Genomic DNA, 22,157 nt, shown 5'->3' with positions numbered 1-22,157 from the left:
TCAGATCATGTCTGAAAATATATTCTAAATTTAAATATCTGTTTGACTGAATAATACTAAGCAGATCATAGCCAGAAGTATCTAGAATTACTTTACTTACACTTAATTACTTTATTACATTCATTTCTACTTTAGAGGCTGGATTCTAAGTTAAAACAAAATTAGTCACATTATGTGTTGGCTGCTGTGATTTACAAATATAGTTCATTTCTTTCAGAGTTATAAAATCTAGTTGCTTAACTATTTAACGCCATTTAACAATTTTCCAATCCCAGTTGTGAACACAATTAAGGACTATCTGTATTTATTCAGAATCTGTTATGTTGTGTCCAAAAGTTTACTTGGATGTAAACTGAATTGGATGTAAATTTTTTAAAAAACCTGCAGTACTTGTTGACATATCCGATTCAGGGATAGTATTTTAGGATTATTATAACAGATCATGCTTTTGAGAGAGTAGTCTTTTTGATAGACATTGTCTCCACATCTGCTTGATTTGTTGAGTGGGGGATACTTCTCATGTTCTACTACTGTAAAAGATGTATGAATGTTACTAATTTTACTTGCATTCATTTTAATTTTTACAATAAAGAAAAGGAGAAAATATTATAGTCTGATATAGGCCCATATATCTGATATAGAAGCTATATATTAAATGTTTTCACTGAATGATAGACTTGTGTAACAGGTTCCTAATCCAAACTATTGAATATTTGGACATACCACACTATTTCTTGTTTTCAAGGCTGCTCAGTCATGGGTCATCAGCACATTGTAAAAGCAAGCTATAGTGTTGGCTTTAGATTTCAGCTGAATCTTATATATGAAAATTTAGGATTGCTAAAAGAAGCAGGAAATTGGTATATAGAAACTTTGTGCTTTTAATTGTGGTTTGAGTTTATTCATTAAAGATTATTGTTGGTAAACATCAATTTAATTTACAATTAAGCAGTTTGTTTATTCTTATAACTTTTCCAAACCCTCAAAAAGTAGTACTATAAGAAAGTCTTGCCAACTATTAAAAAGCTACTAGTCATTTGAAAATATGTACAGTAGTCACCTTCATAGCGTTATTTACCCATTTGTAAGATTTTGGATTAGGATTGCTCTTTTAACAATGAGAGTATTTCAGAATGATAATTTGCAGTGCTGTTGGTAGGGATTCACTGAATTGTTCAAAATCATTGCTTTTTTGCTAAAAGAGAAATATATTGTAAGTGTGAGCATATGCTGTTGTCTTTTTTTTGGATATGTTGGGTCAGTTCTAAATAAACCACTGGGCATTATTAAATGCTCATATATTAAAATTTTATTTTATTTTCTAAGAATGCCCTTTGGCCTGTATATAGCCCAAACATTAATATACTTGAGGCGGATGTTTTACTTTTTACTATATCTGCATATTTCTATAATTACATTAAAATGTACTTTTTCTAATACTGAATGATACATGGGTAATGTCAGTCTTGTTGCAGAATCCAGAATTTGCAAGACCGCCTCCTACCAAACACCTCCCTTCGACCAGTCTGCTCCCACAGAGAGGGCCTCCTTAGGGTGCCGTCGGCCAGACAATGCCGGCTGGCGACCCCCAGGGGGAGAGCCTTCTCTGTGGCAGCTCCTGCCCTCTGGAATGACCTACCCCCCGACCTACGTACAGTTGCGGACCTGCGCCTTTTTCGCCGAGCCCTGAAGGCTCATCTATTCCGTGCGGCCGGCCTGGCATAGTTTGATTATGTTTTAGTGGGGGTTTTGTATGGGGTATTTTTAGAGCAGGCCTGTTATTTAATTTGATTTTAGACAGAAATTTGTGTATATTTATTGTGGTTTTTATTATCGTCTGTTCACCGCCCTGAATCCCGTAAGGGAGATAGGGCGGTATATAAATTCAATAAATAAATAAATAAAATAAATAAACTAAGTGAATCTTGAAAAAAAAAAGCAATCCTTGTTTCTATGCCTGAGGAATACTCAGCAAAGATTTATTTTACTCCTACTTTTTTTTAGAAATATTGGAATTCTTAAGTTGAGCACTTTTATACTTTGTACTTAAACCATGCCAGTAATTTTTATGTAAATTTCTGCCTTTGGAATGCACTTCTTTGTACATTAGCCAATTAAATCGGGTTTTATAATAATCACACAGTATGTAGAAACCACTGTTTGGTCAGAAACACAGGAGCTTCTGGAAACTAATGATGTTATGAAACAAGGATGCACTCCTTAAGTTCTGGGTTGGTTTTTTTTTTTTTTTTGCTGTCCTTAATTAGTTAGTTGATTTTTGTGGAATTAATGTTGAGAACAGTCTTGTTTTAAAGCTTTACACATTAATTTTATTTTTTAAGAATGTTTTTGGGGCAAATGTTAAGGGAAAATAGAGATGAAACTCAATTTCTGTATCATATTTTAAATTAATACAATCTAAGCATGGATTACTTTTTCAAAATAACTCCTTCAAATATCATGATGGAGAGATTTTAGGACAAATTATGTAGGTAGTTTATTAGTTGCAAAACTATACAGCTATTACAATTTTTGAACTTTTATAGGAGCAAAAGTATGTTCATGGCCATCCAAACTGTTTCCTTATGTCCTATTTTTTTTCTGTTCTATGGACAGGGGATGGTACTAAAACTACTCCTTGATGCTAGAGAGACTCCAGAAGGCTAGACTCTGGAAATTCAACTTCCTTATTCTCTGGCTTATGCTTCTCTGTGACAAGATGGTCAGTGCTTGTTTAGTATCATTATGCTACCTTAATAAAGAGGCTTTTCTTGTGTTGTATTTTAGGATGTGATTTTTTTCAGGAAAGTGTTATTTCAGTGTGCAAGGCTTGGGCTTTCACAAAAGAGGCTGTAAGCAAGATTGGGGGGGGGGGACCCTAACATCTTTGAAGAATCAGGCTTTACCACACATACCAAGAGTAAAACCTGAGATGTGCAAATGGTTGGATGACTAGAAGAACTATACAATATTTTTATACTCTAAAGCTTTGAGATTGAGGAATAACATGGAATCTAAATTTACTCAGTTGCATGCAGTGATAAACTACAAGTGTATTTATTTGTCTGTTTATTAAACAGTGTAGATTGCTTGAGTAGAATGATTGAACAGCAAAGAGCAATAAAAACAACCCAAAGTTATTTTCTGAAGTTTTATTTTCTAATGCATATCTTCTGTTTTCTCAGCAGGTAACCTCGAAAGGTGCCAGCTTAAATCCTAATGCAAAGGTATGGCAAGAAAGCATGCAGGGAAACCCAGAAGCTGCAGCAGTAACTAATGGCACTGAGCAATCATGGCAAGAGGCAGCAGCTGTGCAGGGTAATTGTACAGAAGGTAAGATCTAATTGTATCTAAATGTTACTTAGTTCCTTTCTTAGTTTGAATTCTAGATTATAACACTAGTACCAGAATTTAGTAGTAAGAAGCAAATCTTGTTCTTGAACAGACTGGATGCTAGTGGCATTTAACATGAGGCATTAACTTTGGAGAAGTTAAGATGTTTGAATAGTAAGGGTAATTCTCTTAGGACTATAAGTACAGTGGCCCAGTGATGACAAGTATCGCGCTAAGAGGGACCATGTTGCTAAATGTACAGAAATGATCTCTTGACTTTTCTTTCTCTTTCTTCTATTTATTTTTCTTGTCTCACTTTTGTCTTGATCTTTTTCTCATTTCTGCACCTTAGTGAACACATGACCCTATGAACAAAAAGATTATGAGATCTGAGGGCCATGTATAATCTTTTCTACTTCCTTAGGATAATGAACAACTTAGTAAATAATTTATTATGGAATCAGGCCATTGATTCCATCAGCTATTTGCACTATGAATAAACTTCATTTTGATATTTGACATGTAGAAGCTGCTAAGTAGGAGATTACTAACTCTTAAGTATCTTGTAATATTTATGTGAATTAATGTGGCTAAGTGTTGCTAGGTGATCAGAGGCTAAGGCAAACATGTCAAACACAAGGCCTGCAGGCCAGATGTGGCCCGTGATGGGCCCGGTTCCAGCGAGGAACCGGCCCCCATCGCCCCGGACTGGCTGGGCGCCGCTCCTGTGCACGCGCAAAGGAGGCGGCGAGCACGCAGGGGCCAGCAGTGCCCAGCAGCAGCTGTAGCCCGCCAGCCCCTTGGCTGGCGCACCCCAGGATCCTGCAGCCCGTGCAGCATAGGTGGGTCTGAGTGTTGCGGGTGCCAGGTAGGCTCACCAAACAGCAGGCAGAGGCACGGGTGGGGGGGGAAGGCACACAATCCGGGCAGCTGCCCCCGTCTCCCAGGGCCCCAGGCAGCTCGGACTGCCATCCCGGGGACTCTGGCGCAGCCTGAGAAGGATGGTGAGGGTCCTCCAGTGGACCAGGGCCCAGCGCACACCCCTGTCCTGTCCCCATCTGCCGGAGACCTGTAGATCCCCCCCAGCCCCCCGCAGGTGCCCCCTCTGACATGAGCAACTTGAACAGCCACGTCCACCTGGCCACGCCCTCCCACTCGGCTGCGCCCACCCAGCCACGGCCACCTCCCCCCCACCCCGAGGGCAACCACAATGCTGATGTGACCCTCAATGAAATTTGAGTTTGATTCCCCTAGGCTAAGAAGAGAATATAGAAATATTAATCAAACTTATATGGCCATCCATCTCATGGAAAGTGACTACAACAATCCAATAAAACAATATAAAGCAAATATAAAATAATTTTTACTTAAAACCATTATAAACTATTAAAAACATTAAAACTATAAAAGAATAACTTATGTATATAAAATATACATATGTACTTTATATTTCCTGAGCAATGGTCACATGCCATTGCACATTTTCACTTTGTTTGTTATGCTGTCCATTTTCCCTATAAGGTGACTCTGGGTGGTTATTTGTATAATTTAGCAATGCATCTCTTTGTTCCATTATAGTTTAAATTATTTCTTTAAAAAGAGACTGTCCCAGTGAGCAGACTCAGAGAAAATTAATCTGATTAAATTTAAAATTAATTAAAATTGACTATACTACTTTTTTTGGATCTCAATGCAACAGACTTTATATGCAGACAAAATTTAAATGTATATAGTGGCTTATGTGAGTTGTATAATGACACCTTCATGAAAATGATGTAAATTGATAGATGTTATCTTTTGTGCGGTGCCATCACTCAAAAGATGTAAACCACCACTATAATGTCCTTCCTTATTTAGCAGCCATTCATGAATAGCAAATATTTCTTCCCTCTAATTCAGGGGTAGGCAACCTTGGCTCTTTTATGACTCGTGGAGGAATTCTGGGAGTTGAAGTCCACGAGTCATAAAAGAGCCAAGGTTGCCTATCCCTGCTCTAATTGGTTCATTAAACTAAGATTTCCGTGTAATACGATTATTTCCTTTGTGTTTAATATTTTTCCTGTCACAGAGTAAAAAATGTAATATAGTAGTTCATGTTGGTGCAGAGCCACTTCTCTGTAGTAGTTAAAGTGCTGGACTAGAAAACAGAAGACTCTGGATTTTAGTCCTGTCTTATGCATGAAAAATCAGGTGGATGTGACTTTGGGCCAGTCACTCTCGGCCCAACCCACCTCATAGGGTTGTTGTTGTGGGGAACAGGAGAAAGGAAAGAATATTAGGTATATTTGCTGCCTTTGAGCTACTGATAAAGGCAAGATACAATCTAATAATGTTCAAGGGATTGTGGAGCTCACTTAAAATTTTGGTGTTTTCATTGGTACTTTGGAGACTTTGGTTGACATGTCTTGTCTTGGTTGTCTCCAAATATATGTAGAAAAACTGATCTAAATATAAATCACATTGAATCATGGTTTGCTTTACTTGTTTTTTGAAACAAGCTTTTGAAGTTGTTTCACAGCTGTAATCTGAAGAATGAAGGACAGGTAGAAGGGATTATAGATTGTAAAAAAAGGGGGGGAGAGAAGGTGTAGTTGTTAATTGTCTAATATCCTTGACAATCTTTTAAGCTGTCATTTATATAAAAATTTTGGGGGAAAAGCCAAAATTGGTGGATGCATCCAAGTTAGCATACACACACACACACACACACACACACACGATACTTCCATAATTAAGTATAGTTTTTTAAGACTTTGTATTTTGGAGGTCTCACAGGTTCTTTTAATTATATCCAATTTACAACTATTCCTACTACTGCTACTCCAACTACCACTTAGGAGTTTAATACTTCTATTCCTTGAGACAATTATCTCTATCTAAGGGCTTCGCTCCCACACAACACTACCAGCTATCTCTCAGCACAGCTTTTATAGCCAAGGCTGCGATGCTGACTGGGGAGAGGGCTTAAAGAGACAGGATTATAGCAGCACAGGTGCTGTCCATTTCTGCTCAGCCTGGTATCTCACAAGAGGTTCTCAAGCATTAGCTTTTTATATAAGGATGGGATGCTACCAGACTTTATTTCCCATTGATTGCTCTTGTACTCTTTCAGGCAATACTGAGGCTGCAGAGGATTGTACTAAACAATATGAAGCAATGTATTCATCTTGTGAATTGTCAAGAAACAGTTCATGTGCTGAGGAATCAGCTGCTAATGGTCTGGTCTTAGCACATGAGGAACTTGGATATCCACTCTATGATGTTTCGGGTAAATAACCTACATTGTGAAAATCTACATTGATCAAAACTAGAAATAGCGACAAAATGTTATTCAGAATGCATTGATTAATTATGCAGTATATTACATAGGTTCTGAATAGTACATACACACTATACCTTCAGTACCAGTTATGTATAGTACATGAGGTTATTGGTATCTCAGAGCTTGGATAGTGGCAGTAGGGGTTTATTTTTCTACATCCACCTAGCATAGTTGTCTAAAATGGTGATTCCTTAATATTTTGGTAGAATCTGGAAAAGGGGCGTTATATGTTATATTTAGTAGTTATTCAGAAGACAATTGACAGACCAGAAAAAATATTCTTGAGACTCCAGAAAGAGCAACATTCCCATGAAAAATATCCACGAGGGTATCAGTGCTATTAATTTAACCAAGATTCGTGCAATACTATATGTATGTGAAGATAACCTTCGAAGAAGGACTTTTATTTATTTGCAGGATCCTATCTGGGTCAGTCACCAGGACCAGAGGTTTAGTCTTCTAAACCTGAGGATGGGGGCTCCAGCAAGAGTCTGAAACCTTGGAAGACAAAGCCCCTGGTCCCGGTGACCAACCCAGATTGGATCCTGCAACATTATCCTGGGACATGTGTATTCGCCTTCATTTGTATTTATTTTGTTATTTCTATCAAGACTATAGGGCAACATTTGACTCATCTCAGATTGTCAATATTTATAATAAAACTTGAGATAGATGCTGATTTCTTCATTTAAGAAATGAAACCATTGTACATTGTATAGGGTAATATTCATAATAGCGGTTATGAAAAAAGATCATATGGTAGTTGTTGTTTGCAAACCGAGTGTATTGCAGTATGGCTGCAAAAAGAATATAGTTTGAGAAGCATAGTTCCCAAATAATATTTAATAGTTCTACATTTTGTTATTTTTATTAGATCCCAAAATAGGCAGTAGTTGCCTAGTTCTGTACTATAAAGGAATTCTGGAGAAACTGGATCAATTAAGGGGCAACAGGGATGATTAGGGAACTAAATTCTAATTGCTATGAGGAGAGAGGGAAGGACCTAAATTAGTTAAGTCTTGAGAAGAAAAGACTAGACATATAGTACTGCCTAGATTCCTGAAAGTATGTTACACAGATTAAGATTGTGATCCTCTTATGTGAGGATTTGTTACAAGAAGGTAGATTTCAATTCAATATTAAAAATGTATTAATAGTGAAAACAATTGATAAATGGAATCAATTGCCCAAGGAAGAGGTGGGATCCACTTCAGGGAGGTATTCTGTATATATTCTGAGGTAGAGTTCTTTCAATTGCTTTCTTTTGAAGAGAGATACGAAGGAAGAATATTGCAGCTTTGAAACCACACCAAAACATTTTTTTAAAGTATTAAAATTTCAGTCCCTACCCTAAACACCATGTTTAAGGGGTTTAATGAAAAGTTGAAAATTATAATTTAGTTTCCCAGGCAAGACAAGGTCCTGTTTTACTTCTCTTCTTTTAAATGTTTTTTAAAGGATACTAGATTGAAAATAATTTCAGTACAAATGGCTTGTTCTTTTTTCATGCTTCATTTACTATTAAACCCAATGTATATTTTTTATTTCTTCTTTGATAGCTTGGTGTCCTAATTCAGTTTTGTGCCATAGTCTTGTTTTGCATTATTTGTGCTTATGTAACAACAAAATGGAAAGCTTGTTTAATTCTATTGTTTATGTGTAAATTGCATGTAAGGTTTTCTTCCAGGTGATAATTGTTTTTTTCTTCTTCAAAATATTTGAATTAGTATCTAAAGGCAAATAGACTATTACAAGTATTTGTGGGTTATAGATTTCTGGTAAAAATATTTTTATATTGTCTCTTATCGCTATCACATTAATTCAATTTGGTTGTTTATAGACCTTAACTGACAGCAGCAATCCTATAAAGAATTTTTCAATACCCTTTGTTCAAAATATACCTAGAACACCATAAATACTACAAACCAATGTTGTATAATTAGTTAAGTTTAAAAAAGAAGCAACAGTAATTACTATATGGAATTGGGTATGTCTAGTCTAATGAAGAGAAGGATGAGGGGGGACATGATAGCAGTGTTCCAATATCTCAGGGGCTGCCACAAAGAAGAGGGAGTCAAGCTATTCTCCAAAGCCCCTGAAGGCAAGACAAGAAGCAACGGGTGGAAACTAACCAAAGAGAGAAGCAACCTAGAACTAAGGAGAAATTTCCTGACAGAACAATTAATCAGTGGAACAACCTGCCTCCAGAAGCTGTGAATGCTCCAACACTTGAAGTTTTTAAGAAGAGACTAGACAGCCATTTGTCTGAAATGGTATAGGGTTTCCTGCCTGACTAGATGACCTCTAAGGTCCCTTCCAACTCTATTATTGTTATATGCAGTTAGAAATAACTGAATGCAGCCCAGGTATTGGGGATTTGATACCATTTGTTAATTTGGTGTTCTTAATAAATCTGCCCTACTGCTGTCCTACCAGTCCTCCATTAAGAAAAATACTTTTTTGGCTACTGATATCATTTGATCCAACATTGCTGAAAGAAGAAAGGAAGTAAAATTAGAAAATTCTTAGAAGAATTCTAAGAAGAAAGGAAGTAAAATTAGGGAATTCTTAGAAAGCAGAGGCTTTGGGAACTCAGCCTCTGCTTTTTAAGAATTCCCTAATTTTCAACACCATATTCTCAGAAGGGTGTTAGGAGCTAGGGGGAAGTGAGTTACAACTGCTTTCTGTCAGTAAGGATAAAAACTGAATCGAAGTTCCTGGTTTTAGACAATATATTCTTGGAATTCTTTTCTCAGGTGAAGGCAACCCTGTCATTTCTACAGAAGATTTAAAAGAATGCTTGAAGAAACAATTAGAGTTCTGTTTCTCACGGTATTGTGCCTTTTGATTATATTAGTATATTCATGAGCTTAGTTTGAGCTAAATAGAGTCACTTGGCATACTTTGTGGACATTTTATAAGGAATTAATTTGAAAATCTAATGACGGATGTTTCTAGAGCAGGGGTGTCAAACTGCCAGCCCACGGGCCGGACGCGTCATGAAACCACCCCCACCCCCATTGCCGGCAATAGGGGAAAAGTTCCGATACGTCGCACGATGTCACGTGATGTCACGAGTTTGACATGTCTGCTCTAGAGGCTCTCAGTGCTAATAATAAGATCTAGATGTAGTTGCAAAGTCAGATTGAGCTAAAAACATCTCAATTAAAATACCCTGAAATAAAATAGAGAAATAGTTTATTTTTCTAATAACTGTCCATGCTTTCTTAGGGATAAATAAGTGAATACTTGAATTCTAAATACAGTTGCCAAAGATGTTCAAAGTAAAACCTCAATTTGCTGGACTGGGATGTAATGAGATTCACATGGAACAGACCAAATTCCATTGCAATTTACATAATTGGTATAATTATATCATGACCCAAATGATCCAAATTATTTGCATAATTTCACATTATTAATGACCTAAAATGCATACTTTTTGTTGCTGTGATAATATACTCTGATATAGTTGATTCAGAGAAATAAAGGACTCCCTTTCCATCCATTTTTTTCTTAAAACTAGATTTTGCTGCAAGCTAGTCAGCAATGATATCCATAATTTAGTGTTTGGCAAGCATTAATAAATACTTACCAAAATCAGCTTGGAACAATCTGGGTGATGTAAAGTGGGAGCAAAGAGATACTTGAAATGTTTACAGCCGTCTACTTCTATATCCTAAATCTGAAACTATTTTTCAGTGATAATATCAGATTATATTGCTGTGGTGATTCTTTAATTTGGGAATATGATTAGGATTTTGTTTAAAAATAGTACATCCTTTAAAAGTAGCTGGATTGTATTATTAACTACTTAAACTATTTCTGGGGTTAGTAGCTTTATTTTATTTTATTTTTGAAAAGAAAATAGTATTTGTTTTTTAAAAAGTTCCGTAAAATGTTTACTAACTTTTTTCTAGTGAGAATCTATCCAAGGATCTTTACTTGATGTCTCAGATGGATAGTGATCAATTTATTCCAATATGGACTATTGCCAATATGGAAGGAATTAAGAAACTGACAACCAATATGGATCTTATTGTGGAAGTACTAAGAGGTATGTCAAAAATATTTAACGTATTTGTTACCTTTACCTATACAGGTAACCCCCAAGTTATGAGCAATCCTTAGTGAATGTTTGAAGTTACACGATAAGTGCCCCCTAGTGTTTATGAAAAAGTCCCGAAATTACGAATGTTGCCACCCTTACGAATGACCCAGTGGCACTGCAACCTTCACCCTGGCTATTCCCTCCCCCCTCCTGGGTCTCCCTAGACACTAGGCTTATGGATACTTACTTTGCGAAGATCGAGAGATCCATCACTTTCTTGGCTGTTTCGCTGCTTCCTTCGGTGTGTTTGCAGAGAATGGAGACCTAAAGTAACGCAAGATCACATGAGATCTCACGCTACTGATCTTGCGTGATCTCACAGTAATTTAGGCTTCTGTTCTCTGCAACAGAGAACGGAACGGAAGCTGGGGAGAACAAACCTCCCGAGGTATGCAAAAGTCTCCACTGGCCTCCGTTCTGGACCTTAGAGGCTTAGAGGAGGCCTCCAAGGCCCAGAATGGACCTCCAGAAGCACCTGGCTACTGCCCACAGCCTCCGTTCTGAGCCTTGGAGGTCCTTCCCCAGCCACTGCCACCCAGAAAGGATACTAGGGGACATTTCAGTGGGACTCCAAAGGCCTGTTTTGGGCCTCAGAGGCCTCCTCCAGGCCACGGAGGCCATGGGCGGTGGCCACATGCTTACAGATGTCCGTTCTGGGCCTTGGAGGCCTCCCTCTGCTCTTACCAGGAGCAGTGAAAGAAACAGAGAGACTGGAGAGGAGACAGATCTTCACAAGGTAAGTGATCTGGCACGGCAGGATGGGGGGGGAGTAATTGTGGGCCCCCAGGGGACGGAGCATGAAGTATTTCAGTGGGTCGGGAGGCCTTGGGTGGTCTGAAGATGGCCTGTTCCATAACTAGGCCCCCGTGTATTTGCCCACACATTAAATTAACAAATGTGTGGGCAAAAGCTGGGAGTGAATCGTGTTCATGGTATGAGATTCACTGCTACAAATACTCTAGTAATAAATGGAATGGGCAGGCTCCATTACATTCATAACTCAAGGACTACCTGTATTTGATATATATCTCATTTCTGTGTGAATTCTATATAATTAGTATTCTATATGAAGCTCTTATCCTGACCTTTTTATTACATAGAAATGGATATAGAGGTAGTCCTTGTTTAACAACTACAGTTGGGACCAGTTATTCTTTATTTTCCTTTTCCTCTCACCCTCCTTTGGAATGATCACTCTGGCACTGGGATTATTAACAAGAAGGGAATTGATGTTTTTATTTACTTTCTTTGACAAAAAGGGGATGACAAAAAACAGGCCAGGTACAAGAAAAACTAACTAGATATTGCTTGCCCTCCCCCCTCCCCATTTAAGCAATCTCTGCTCTACCAAGGTGAGAAAAAGGAAAAAAAAGCAATCTTTTGGGTACCTGGCCTATTTTTTCTCTCCACTTCCCTGCAGAGCAAAGAGATTGGAGAGAAAGGGATTACATGAGAGCAGACACACTGGACTGTATGTGCTCAGAATTGGCACCAGTGCATTCCTTTCAGTATGTATTCTCCATTGTGTGCCTGCTAACCCTCTTGTAATCCTTTCTTCTCCCATCTCTCTGGAGGTTAAAAAAAAGAAAAGGCAAAGGTATCCTAGGAGATTTTATTCTGCTAGTTATTGCAGACTATAGGAGACAGTGCTCATTTCTACTTCAAGGCCATTGAGCCAGTGTTGTCTGAAGAGATTTCCATGGTCATGTGGCCAAGCATGACATTACAGAACACTATTATCTCTCTGGAAGTGGAGAGGGAAATGAAATCAACAGCTCAGGCACAGGATCACGTATACTGACTAGAATAGCAATCATGTGACTGAGGCATGCTCTGAAAGTCATAAATGCGGGCATTGATTGTAAAACTACTTTTTTATCACTATCCTAACTTTGAATGGTTGCTGAATGAGGCAAATGATAAGTGAGGTCTACTTTGACTTACAACCAATCATGTAACACTTCCAGTTGTTATAAAACATCCCCCCACCAATAATGGCTGCATCTTGAGTAGTTGACAATTTGTACATATGACTGTTCGCCAAGTGCCCAATGATCACGTGATTGCCATTTGCATTCTTTTCTGCCAGCTTCCCTAGAAAGTCAATGGGGAAGCCGGCAAAGAAGTTGCAAGCTGTTGCTCCCTGCCAAGAGGACTCCCTCTCATCTCTGAGGACTGGCTGAAGGAGCTCCCTGCCGAGAGAAACAGAACTCCTTCAGCAGGGCGGAGAAATGAAGCTTAGGTCCCAAAGGTTCAAGCTCCATTCCCACAGCCCACCAGAGAAGTTCCCTTCCACACACACAGGAGAGGTGAATTTCATCAGGGTGCAAAAATGGAGCTTAGATCCTGAAGGTCCAAGCTGTGTTCAGCCCACCAGAGCAGTTTCCTTCCATGCACGAGGGAGCTAATCCCAGCAAGCAGTTCTTTTGCTCTGCTTAATGACTGCAACTAGGAATGCTGGGATTGCAGTTGTTGAGTAAAGCAGTCACATGGGCTTCTTGCTTAACTGCTTTGCTGAGTTGACTGAGATTCTGGTCCCTATCCAGGTAATAAATTGAAGTTGATGTATTTTCTAAAACAACCTGAAACTTTGACCAGTACAGAGCATTACTCCCATAAATATAAAATAGTACATAAAATCTTTTGTGCCAGATGATAACACTATAATAGAAGAATGAGCAGAGTTGTATACATTGAGTACTAAACAGTGACCAAATAAGCATATTGTTTTAGACTAAGTTGAAATTTGAAGAAAGAGATTTTCATCCTGCTTTCTCAGTGTATTTTCAATAAACAAGAGTTCTGTTTTGTTTAATTTAGCTTCTCCTATAGTCCAAGTGGATGAGCAAGGAGAGAAAGTTAGACCAAATCATAAGCGTTGCATTATTATCCTTCGTGAGATCCCTGAAACCACACCAGTAGAGGTAAGTGTCTTTTAAAATTTATTACAAATGTAATACGGACACAAGTTCATTTGCAGGATAATAACCAGTAGGCTAAAGTAGTGTTTATATTTGATACAAGTTTGCAACTGAGAGATGATAATGTATTTGAGCTACATCTTGGTTTTGAGCTAGAGATTTGAGAGAACAAATATTTGGCTATGATTGTACTTTTAAAATATCTGTATTGTTTACTGCATTCTTATAGCAAGCATTCTTATGTAATGGCCTTTTAAAAAAGGTATCACATCAGCATTGCTAGTTGTAAAGAATGAGGACTTTTTCTTAGCTGTGAATAGAGTAATTTTTTAAAAACTAAAAACTAAAATAAAAACAGTAATTTTCAAGCGATTGTTGCAGAAATTAAAATCCCCTCCAGCATGAATAGGATTTTTTTAAACATAATTGTTAACATAACACAATTCACTGAAATAGTTTTTATATATTTAATCCAGGAGGTAAAAGCACTGTTTAAGAATGAAAGCTGCCCCAAAGTTATAAGTTGTGAATTTGCTCACAATAACAACTGGTACATTACATTCCAGTCAGATACTGACGCGCAGCAGGTAAGAATATTGTGCGTTCTAAATTTCATTGCACTAATGAATTCTACTTTTTTCTAGTGTCTCAGATAAGTCAAAGCAGTTTGGAATTCCTGATTTTAAATATATTAATTTAATAAAAATAGATTGTATTTATAAATTCAAAAATATAGGCAGAGTGACAGCACCAGGAAATTGATCTTAATAAAGCATATGAGAGAATTACTTTCTTAAGACTATGAGTAAATGACCTACTCTTAACCAGTAGCACATATGCAAACATTTTCTTGCTATCTTCCCCTTCAAGCATGTTCTTGTACAGTTAATCTGAAAGTGGTTGGAAATATTTTAGTGTTCGATCTCTTCAGTGTGGGAATAATTCCTTTTGTTGTCCAAAGCTTGCAGTTGGAAGCGCAAACTTAATCGTTTGTTCTTCTGCTCTTCATAGAAGTTCTTTTATTAAACAAGCACATTGAATTTTAGACTCTTTCAGCATTTCTATAGACTGCTGTTCTTCAAATTAGGTTCATAAGATTTCTGCAGCTCTACAGATGTGCTGGTATTTGCAGCTTTGAAAATGAAATTATTTAGAATTTGGTCAAATCAAGATTTTTGTTGAACCAAACAAAACAAAACTCCTATTTCTAGGAAATTTCTTTGTTGTATTAAGAATCCTGTTTGATGTGACCTGTTATATTTTGTGCTTTCTTTGAATCTCATTAATGGGTTTAGGTCTGTATATAATTTCATTCTGGAATTTTCTTTAGTTTAGTTGAAAAGTAGTAGCCTAAACTATATATTTAGAACCAAGTTCACCAAAATTCTGATTTTTGTTATTCTGATGACCTTGTGAGGATCTTTTGCTTTACATTTTGATCTGAGATTTTTCTTCCATTCTCTAAAAGCAAGCAAAATAACCTGTGTTAAGACCTGTAGTTTTAAATGGATTCTTGGTTATCTCTCTTAGCCCCCAGATATCTAGTTTTGCTTTGGAGAAATCATGCTCCTTGTCAGAATTGCTTATTACAGACATACAGGATCAATTACTTTGACTCTATTCCTGGTTATTTAATGTTTTATCTTATTTCATTCTTCAACAAAGTGATTAAACTAATAGAGTTTAAGTGTTTCGTTAATCAGACACATGACACCAGCGAAATATTGTAGATATAGTATACTTAGACTTCAGTAAGGCATTTGATGAAGTAGAGCACAACCTACTCCTTGGTAAGCTAGAAAAAGGTAGAATAGACAACATCACCACCAGATGGATCTGTAGCTGGCCTGCAAACCGTATACTCAACGAGTAGTCCTCAACGGCACTACATCCACATGGAGAGAAGTAAGCAGTGGGATACCATAAGATTCCGTCTTAGGCCCAGTACTCTTCAATATCTTCATCAATTACTTAGATGAGGGAATTGAAGAGGAACTCATCAAATTTGCAGATGACACCAACCTGGCAGGAGCAGCCAATACCCCAGAAGACAAAGTATCCAAAAAGATCTTGGTAAACTTGAACAATGGGCCCTATCCAACAAAATGAGTTTCAGTGTGGAGAAAAATAAAGTTTACATTTAGGCAGGAAAAATCAAAGGTACAAATACAGATTGGGCAAAACCTGGTTTAAAAACCGTAACTGTGAGAGGGACCTTGGACTCCTAGTGGACGATCACTTAACCATGAGTCAGCACTGTGCAGCAGCAACAGCAGCCAAAAAAGCTAATACAATCCTGGGTTGTATAAACAAAATCATGTGAGGTATTAGTACCGCTTTATAAAACCCTAGTAAGACCACACCTGGAATACTGCAGCCAATTTTGGTCACCATATAAAAAAAAAGATGTTGAGAGTTTGGAAAAAATTCAGAGACGAGCAACTAAGATGATCAAAGGCCTGGAGACTAAAACACACGAAGAACGACTGTGGGACTTGGGTTTGGCTAGTCTAAAGAAAAGAAGAAATAGGGGTGACATGATAGCAGTGTTCCAGTATTTAAGGGGCTGCCACAAAGAAGAGGGGGTCACGTTATTAACCAAAGCACTAGAATGCAGGACAAGAAACAATGGTTGGAAACTGATCAAAGAGAGAAGCAACCTGGAATTAATGAGAAACTTCCTGACAATGAGGACAATTAACCAGTGCTCCAGAAATCGTAGGTGCTCCGTCACTGGAGATTTTTAAAAAGAGGCTAGACAGTCACTTATCTGAGATGGTATAGGTTCTCCTGCTTGAGCAGGGGGCTGGACTAGAAGACTTCCAGGGTCCCTTCCAGCTCTATTCTATTCTAGTTTACAGGGTTCCAACCTCCACTGATTCATACCTACTTCCAAATTCACCAAAATCATGTAAAATGGTAAAGAATTTGAAATCGTAAATTGTCTGCACTCCAATTGGGCCATACTATCCAAAGCTAGCAAATAGTACCTACACTGATTGCAGCCCATTAATTGTTGCTTAATCCTACCTAAGACTCCCTGATACCATCTATCCCAGCAAAAAATCTATTTCTTCCACTTTCAGTATTCCAAAAGCTAAGGACATTGATGATTGTAAGCAGCTAGGTGATTGTAAAGAGTCAGTAAATGGCAGAAGATGTGTCACTGCACACGGTGGTGTTTTCCAAAAGCCCAAATGAAATTCTTCCTGTCCAAGGATGACAGCTCTTCCACTTTCTTTAGCCCCCAAGTTCCCAGCAAGAACAACTTGTGTTCATCTGAAAGGTGAAATCAGAACTCCCCAGCAGGTTGGTGTTGAGAGAGACTCCACTCAGAGGACTTTAACATGCCTGAATGTCAGACCATATATACAACTTATATGTAAAATGTAATGTATCACCCAGTCAGCTTGGTTAGACATTGTGTGTTCAACCTCAGACACAATGCTGGTTCTTCCTTTGGCAAAATTTGCTTTCCTTTGCCCCTCCCCTCTGCCATCGGGTAAGCTCTCTAATCTCCCATTGCTCAGTTAGAGAAAATTCCAGAACTTTCAGATGCATTCCTTTTGAATACACTGATGACATTGATTTGCAGTTAAAGGTAAGCCAGCTGATGTTTTATCATTTATCTGTATATTGTTTTGCACAGGTCTTTACTTCTGGGATGTGATTCATAGCTTTAAAGAGAATTACTGTTTGTTTGTTTTTGAAAGAAAAATCTACGGATGATTTTTGAGAAAAAAATTGTTTCAGAAAATATGGGAAAGCAAGGTGGTGTGTAATTTTCTTAATGCTTTAATAAATACAACAAAGTTGAAATGTTGCAAAAGCAACAAAAGAGTGCTGTAGAGTTATTTATATTTCAGCTTGAAATCGATCCTGGAAGTTCTTTAATGTTTTTTAAAATTCTGTTATACTGATCTGTCATTGGATATTTTTATATCTATACAGGCTTTTAAATATTTACGGGAAGAAGTTAAAACCTTTCAGGGCAAGCCAATAATGGTAAGCTTTATTCTCGCATGTATACCTCAAGTTATAGTTTAATACTTAAACAGTAAGTTATACTCATAACTTAATCACTATTAGATTTTCATTAGTATCATTATCATAATAACCTTTATGATTGTTTTTCTACAGGGTGTCAGATATAATATTCTGAAGGACCAACTTTAGTTCAGGTTTAATTCAAAGTTAACCGTGTTAGGGTTAACTATGAATAAGATTACAAAAGATTATTTCTCACATAATTTTGTGGCAAGAGTAATGTTGTCATGGTAGAATCTTGATAAAAATTGAACATGGGGAGAGACTAAAAATCTTTGTTCCAGACACTTTAGATTTTAATTTGATTTTGTTCCAGACAATTTTAATTTAGAAGAATTAATCAGTGGAACAGTTGGACTAGGTGACCTCCAAGGTCCCTTCTAACATCATCATCATCATCATTATTATTATTATCATCATCATCATCATCATTATTATCATTATTATCATTATCATTATCATTAATAATAATAATAATAATAATATTGATAATATTAATGTTACAACGATTGAAAAGTGTATCTATTCAACTGAACTGCAGTTGCTCCCAAGATATTCTGCAAAATAGCAAATAATCTAAATTGGGTTGCAGAAATAGTCAAGAATTAATTTGAATTGGCATTTTTAATTGCAAATCCTAAAATTTTAACAAAAGTAAAAGTTACAGACTAACCTGTTAGGAAACTGATGAAATACAAATAATAACATTTGTGTCCTGTAACAGTCTTTATACCTGGTATTATAAATATAGCCGAGTTTAAATTTCTTATATAGGCGAGGATAAAAGCCATCAACACGTTTTTTGCAAAGAATGGTTACCGGGTAGTGGATTCCAGCGTTTATGTTCAACCTGTTCAGACACAAGCACAGTTTGCCTCACCACTGTTCATGCAGCCTATATACAGTCCTCAGCAGTACTCCATCTATAGTATTGTGCCTCAGACATGGTCTCCAAACCCTGCACCTTATTTTGAAACACCATTGGTAAGTACTTAACGTTTGCGCTTTGCAGTGTTTGCTTTACTTCAAAAGATATATCTATGTGCTAAACATTACCAAGTCCCTTGTCCTATAATGAACATAATTTGACCCTCATACAGTATTTAATTGATGTTTGAATTGCATATTGTATTTTTTGTGGCTTGGGAAAAAGAGAACTGATAATTTCAGGGATTATACACAGCCATTTAAATTCCAAATAGAAAATATTTATGCTTATAGCTAAGTGGGGTTTCTAGAAGTGTTGAACTATATTAGATTGGCAGAGCAAACTAGTGGGCAGACAAAAGCCTTCTTTACAAATTCAGGATGCTACCCTGAAACTAAACTATAGTAGCATAAATTAATCATGATCAAATATATAAAACAACTATCTTTACTACAGGTAGTCCTCGACTTACAACAGCTCATTTAGTAAGTGTTCAAAGTTACAACAGCACTGGAAAATGTGACTTATGACCATTATTCAAAGTTGCAACCTTTGCAGCATCACCATGATCATGTGATCAAAATTCCAATGCTTATCAACTAGTTCCTACTGTGTTTTCCTGAAAATAAGACCTATCCGAAAATAAGCCCTAGCCTGATTTTTACATGAGTGCCCAATATAAGCCCTACCCAAAAAATAAGCCTTACTTATGACCCTGCCCACTCCATTGCACCTGGTTGCACAAGGTGGGCAAGGCGCATGGGTAAAAATCAAGCTAGATTGGGGATAGTGGGTGTAGAGCTGCCCCATGCGCCCCACACCCACGTACCTTAGGACAGTTGTAGCCAGGTCACCCACGCCCCGACACCTGCCTCAGAGGTCCACTTCTTCGGCAGTTGCTCATCACTGCTTGTGTGCGTCGACCCTGACTTCCATTTTGCCGGCAGAGGCCTTCTGGAAAGGCCTCTGCAGCCAAGAAACGAACTCAGGATTGACACACATGATGCCCCCCCCCCGCCTCTGTTTCACCATCAGAAGCCTTCAGAAAGGCTTCTGCAGCCGAGAAATGAGCTCCAGATTAATGTGTGTGGCATCCCCCAGCCTCCGTTTTGTCGTCAGGCCTTTCCGCGCGTGTCAATCCGGAGCTCGTTTCTCAGCTGTAGAGGCCTTTCCTGAAGGCCTCTGAGGGAGAAATGGAGACTGGGGCCGACCGGTACGAGCGGCTGCAGAAGAAGTGGGCTGGCGAGGCAGGTGTCGGGACGTGAGAAGCCTGGCTGCGGCAGTCCTACGGTAAGTGGGTAAGACATCCCCTGAAAATAAGACCTGATGCCTCCTTTGGAGACAAAAAAAATAGACCAGGTCTTATCTTCGGGGAAACAGTACTTACGACTGTTGCTGTCTCCCAAGGTCATGTGATCCCCTTTGCAGCCTTCTGAAAGCAAAGTCAATGGGAAGCTAGATCCAATTAACAACCAGGTTACTAACTTATCAACTGCAGTGATTCACTTAATTATGACAAGAAAGGTGATAAAATGGGGCAAAATTCACTTAACAAATGTCTCACTTAACAGAAATTTTGGGCTCGATTATGGCCGTAAGTCAAGGACTATCTGTATTGGTAGAACACTAATAGAAAATAAAGTTAGATCTGTATTAATAGTGAATATAATGAAATGCAGTTTGCATTGTCCCAATTTTATATTTTTGAAGTGTTTAAATATTGGAACGCCACAGGGTTGTTGATTCCAAAACAAAAGCTTGTGTTTCATGAGCAGGTGTTTATTTTAAATGATAATCTGGTTTGCATTTATCTTTTGACTGCACTGTTATATCAATATTATTTTAAAAATACTTTCAAAAGTAATAAATTGGGGGACACCTCCAACCAATGTATAGGCATCCAATTCTATATTGTAACAACAATTATTGTGGAAATTATACAGGTGTAATAGAAAGAGGTAGTCCTTGATTTTGTCTGTAATGGAGCCTGGAATTTATGTTGTAAGTCATGACAGTCAAGCCTCTCACGTGACCAACTCAAATGTATGGTCTTTCTTGCAGCAGTCTTTATGCTAATGCTGTGGTCATAAAGCGAATCCATTCATTCCTATGGGCAGTTTTTGCTAGAAACCAGCAAAAGCATAGTAAATTGCAGTCATGTGACTGCGGAATGCTGTAACTGGCCGTAAAGGTGTACCGGTTTCCAAGTGCTTGAAATTTGATCATGGGATGGGAATACGCTGTCAGAACTCCAGAACTGGATCATAGGTAGCTTTTGGAAGATTCTATCGTAACGGTGACTATTCATTAAGCAAGGGCTGCCTGTACTTCCTTGGTTTTAGGTGTGCATCTGTTAAAATTACAGTTCTGAGAATTGGTATTCAGTTATTTGTTTCCAGTGAATCTCATGATATATGTCATGCTTACTTCAGGCTCCGTTTCCGAATGGTGGATTTCTGAATGGCTTCAGTTCTCCAGGTTCATACAAGACAAATACTGCAGCATTGAGTATAGGTCGCCCATTCCATAGAAATCGGTAAGGAAAGTTGGTGCCAACATTTTTGGAAAGTGGACTCCTGTGTTGATGTTGGACAGAGACCAAACTGGTTCAATAAAAGTGTCCATGCTCATTTGTGAATTCCTGTCAACTCCTGCTTCAGTTTTATATGTGCATTATATTTTCTTCAGTTTTATATTTTATTTTCTTCATATCTAAAAGTAGTTTTGTTAAAATCTACAGGAAATTTAGTTGGGTTGTGATACTACCAGCTGCAAAAAAAGGCCCTTTGTTTTGGATTTTTTTTAGTCTGCATAATATGTTTGATGAGAAGAATCATTTTTAACTTACTCATGGCAATATTTTGGTCTACATTTGTTTTAATCTAAAACTTAACTTCATTTCTTTTTTAGTTAATTTCATTATGGTAGTTATGATACCCAAATCATTCTTTTCTTTTTAAGCATGTTCTGACAACAGGTCATTTTAAGAAAATATTTTTGAAACATTTTTTCTCAAAACTGAAAATTCTTCATTTGGTAATTGCTTATAGAATTTGTTTTCTTATTTTCCCCAAGAAGTAAATTTTCACAGCCATGCTAATTATTTGTTGCATTGTTTTATAACCTTAACAGTTTAACAAAATTGTGGTATCATTGAGACAGGATGATGCATGTGCTCGCTTCGGCAGCACATATACTAAAATTGGAACGATACAGAGACAGGATGATGCAGAAACAGAATGAATAGATAAATGAGTGGTGGCAGAAAGAAAATAACACCAGTTCTTTTACAAACTGTCTTTGAGTTGTAAAAGAACTTCAGTAAAGCAGTTAGAGACCTGTGCTCACATTTTTCAGTTTGAGATTGCAATACATAAGCTTGGCAGTACATGTACATCATTGAAATTTAATCAAAGAATTGCTTGTTTTGGACCAAGAGTTTGGTGGATTGGGGCAGGAGGGAATCCCAGAATGTGCCAAATAGGTATGTTAACC

At 37.6% G+C, this 22,157-nt stretch overlaps 1 protein-coding gene and 1 non-coding gene across 3 annotated transcripts in view; both read left to right on the top strand.

Annotated features, from left to right (window-relative positions):
* The window catches only part of LARP4 (La ribonucleoprotein domain family member 4), a 36,126-nt gene that overhangs the window by 4,908 nt on the left and 9,061 nt on the right, over window positions 1–22,157 (top strand). The window contains exons 2-11 of one of the 2 annotated variants that reach the window (XM_015831851.1): window positions 2,617–2,722; window positions 3,186–3,333; window positions 6,446–6,601; window positions 9,412–9,487; window positions 10,576–10,712; window positions 13,587–13,690; window positions 14,164–14,274; window positions 17,639–17,692; window positions 18,509–18,718; window positions 21,095–21,198. In XM_015831851.1, coding sequence (XP_015687337.1) covers window positions 2,642–2,722; window positions 3,186–3,333; window positions 6,446–6,601; window positions 9,412–9,487; window positions 10,576–10,712; window positions 13,587–13,690; window positions 14,164–14,274; window positions 17,639–17,692; window positions 18,509–18,718; window positions 21,095–21,198 — 1,181 coding nt within the window. In that variant the 5' untranslated portion in view covers window positions 2,617–2,641. Of the gene's footprint in view, window positions 1–2,422; window positions 2,723–3,185; window positions 3,334–6,445; window positions 6,602–9,411; window positions 9,488–10,575; window positions 10,713–13,586; window positions 13,691–14,163; window positions 14,275–17,638; window positions 17,693–18,508; window positions 18,719–21,094; window positions 21,199–22,157 lie in introns of those variants that run through there. The other variant, XM_015831852.1, reaches the window with a different exon arrangement.
* Window positions 3,541–3,732, top strand: LOC114923932. The gene has a single exon (XR_003810739.1). It is a non-coding gene; the product is annotated as a small nucleolar RNA SNORD97 (small nucleolar RNA).

The sequence above is a fragment of the Protobothrops mucrosquamatus genome, unplaced genomic scaffold, assembly GCF_001527695.2.
Source record: "Protobothrops mucrosquamatus isolate PMUCROS unplaced genomic scaffold, P.Mucros_1.0 scaffold_282, whole genome shotgun sequence".
Lineage (NCBI taxonomy): Eukaryota > Metazoa > Chordata > Lepidosauria > Squamata > Viperidae > Protobothrops > Protobothrops mucrosquamatus.
This window is presented reverse-complemented; position numbering and strand designations above follow the sequence as displayed.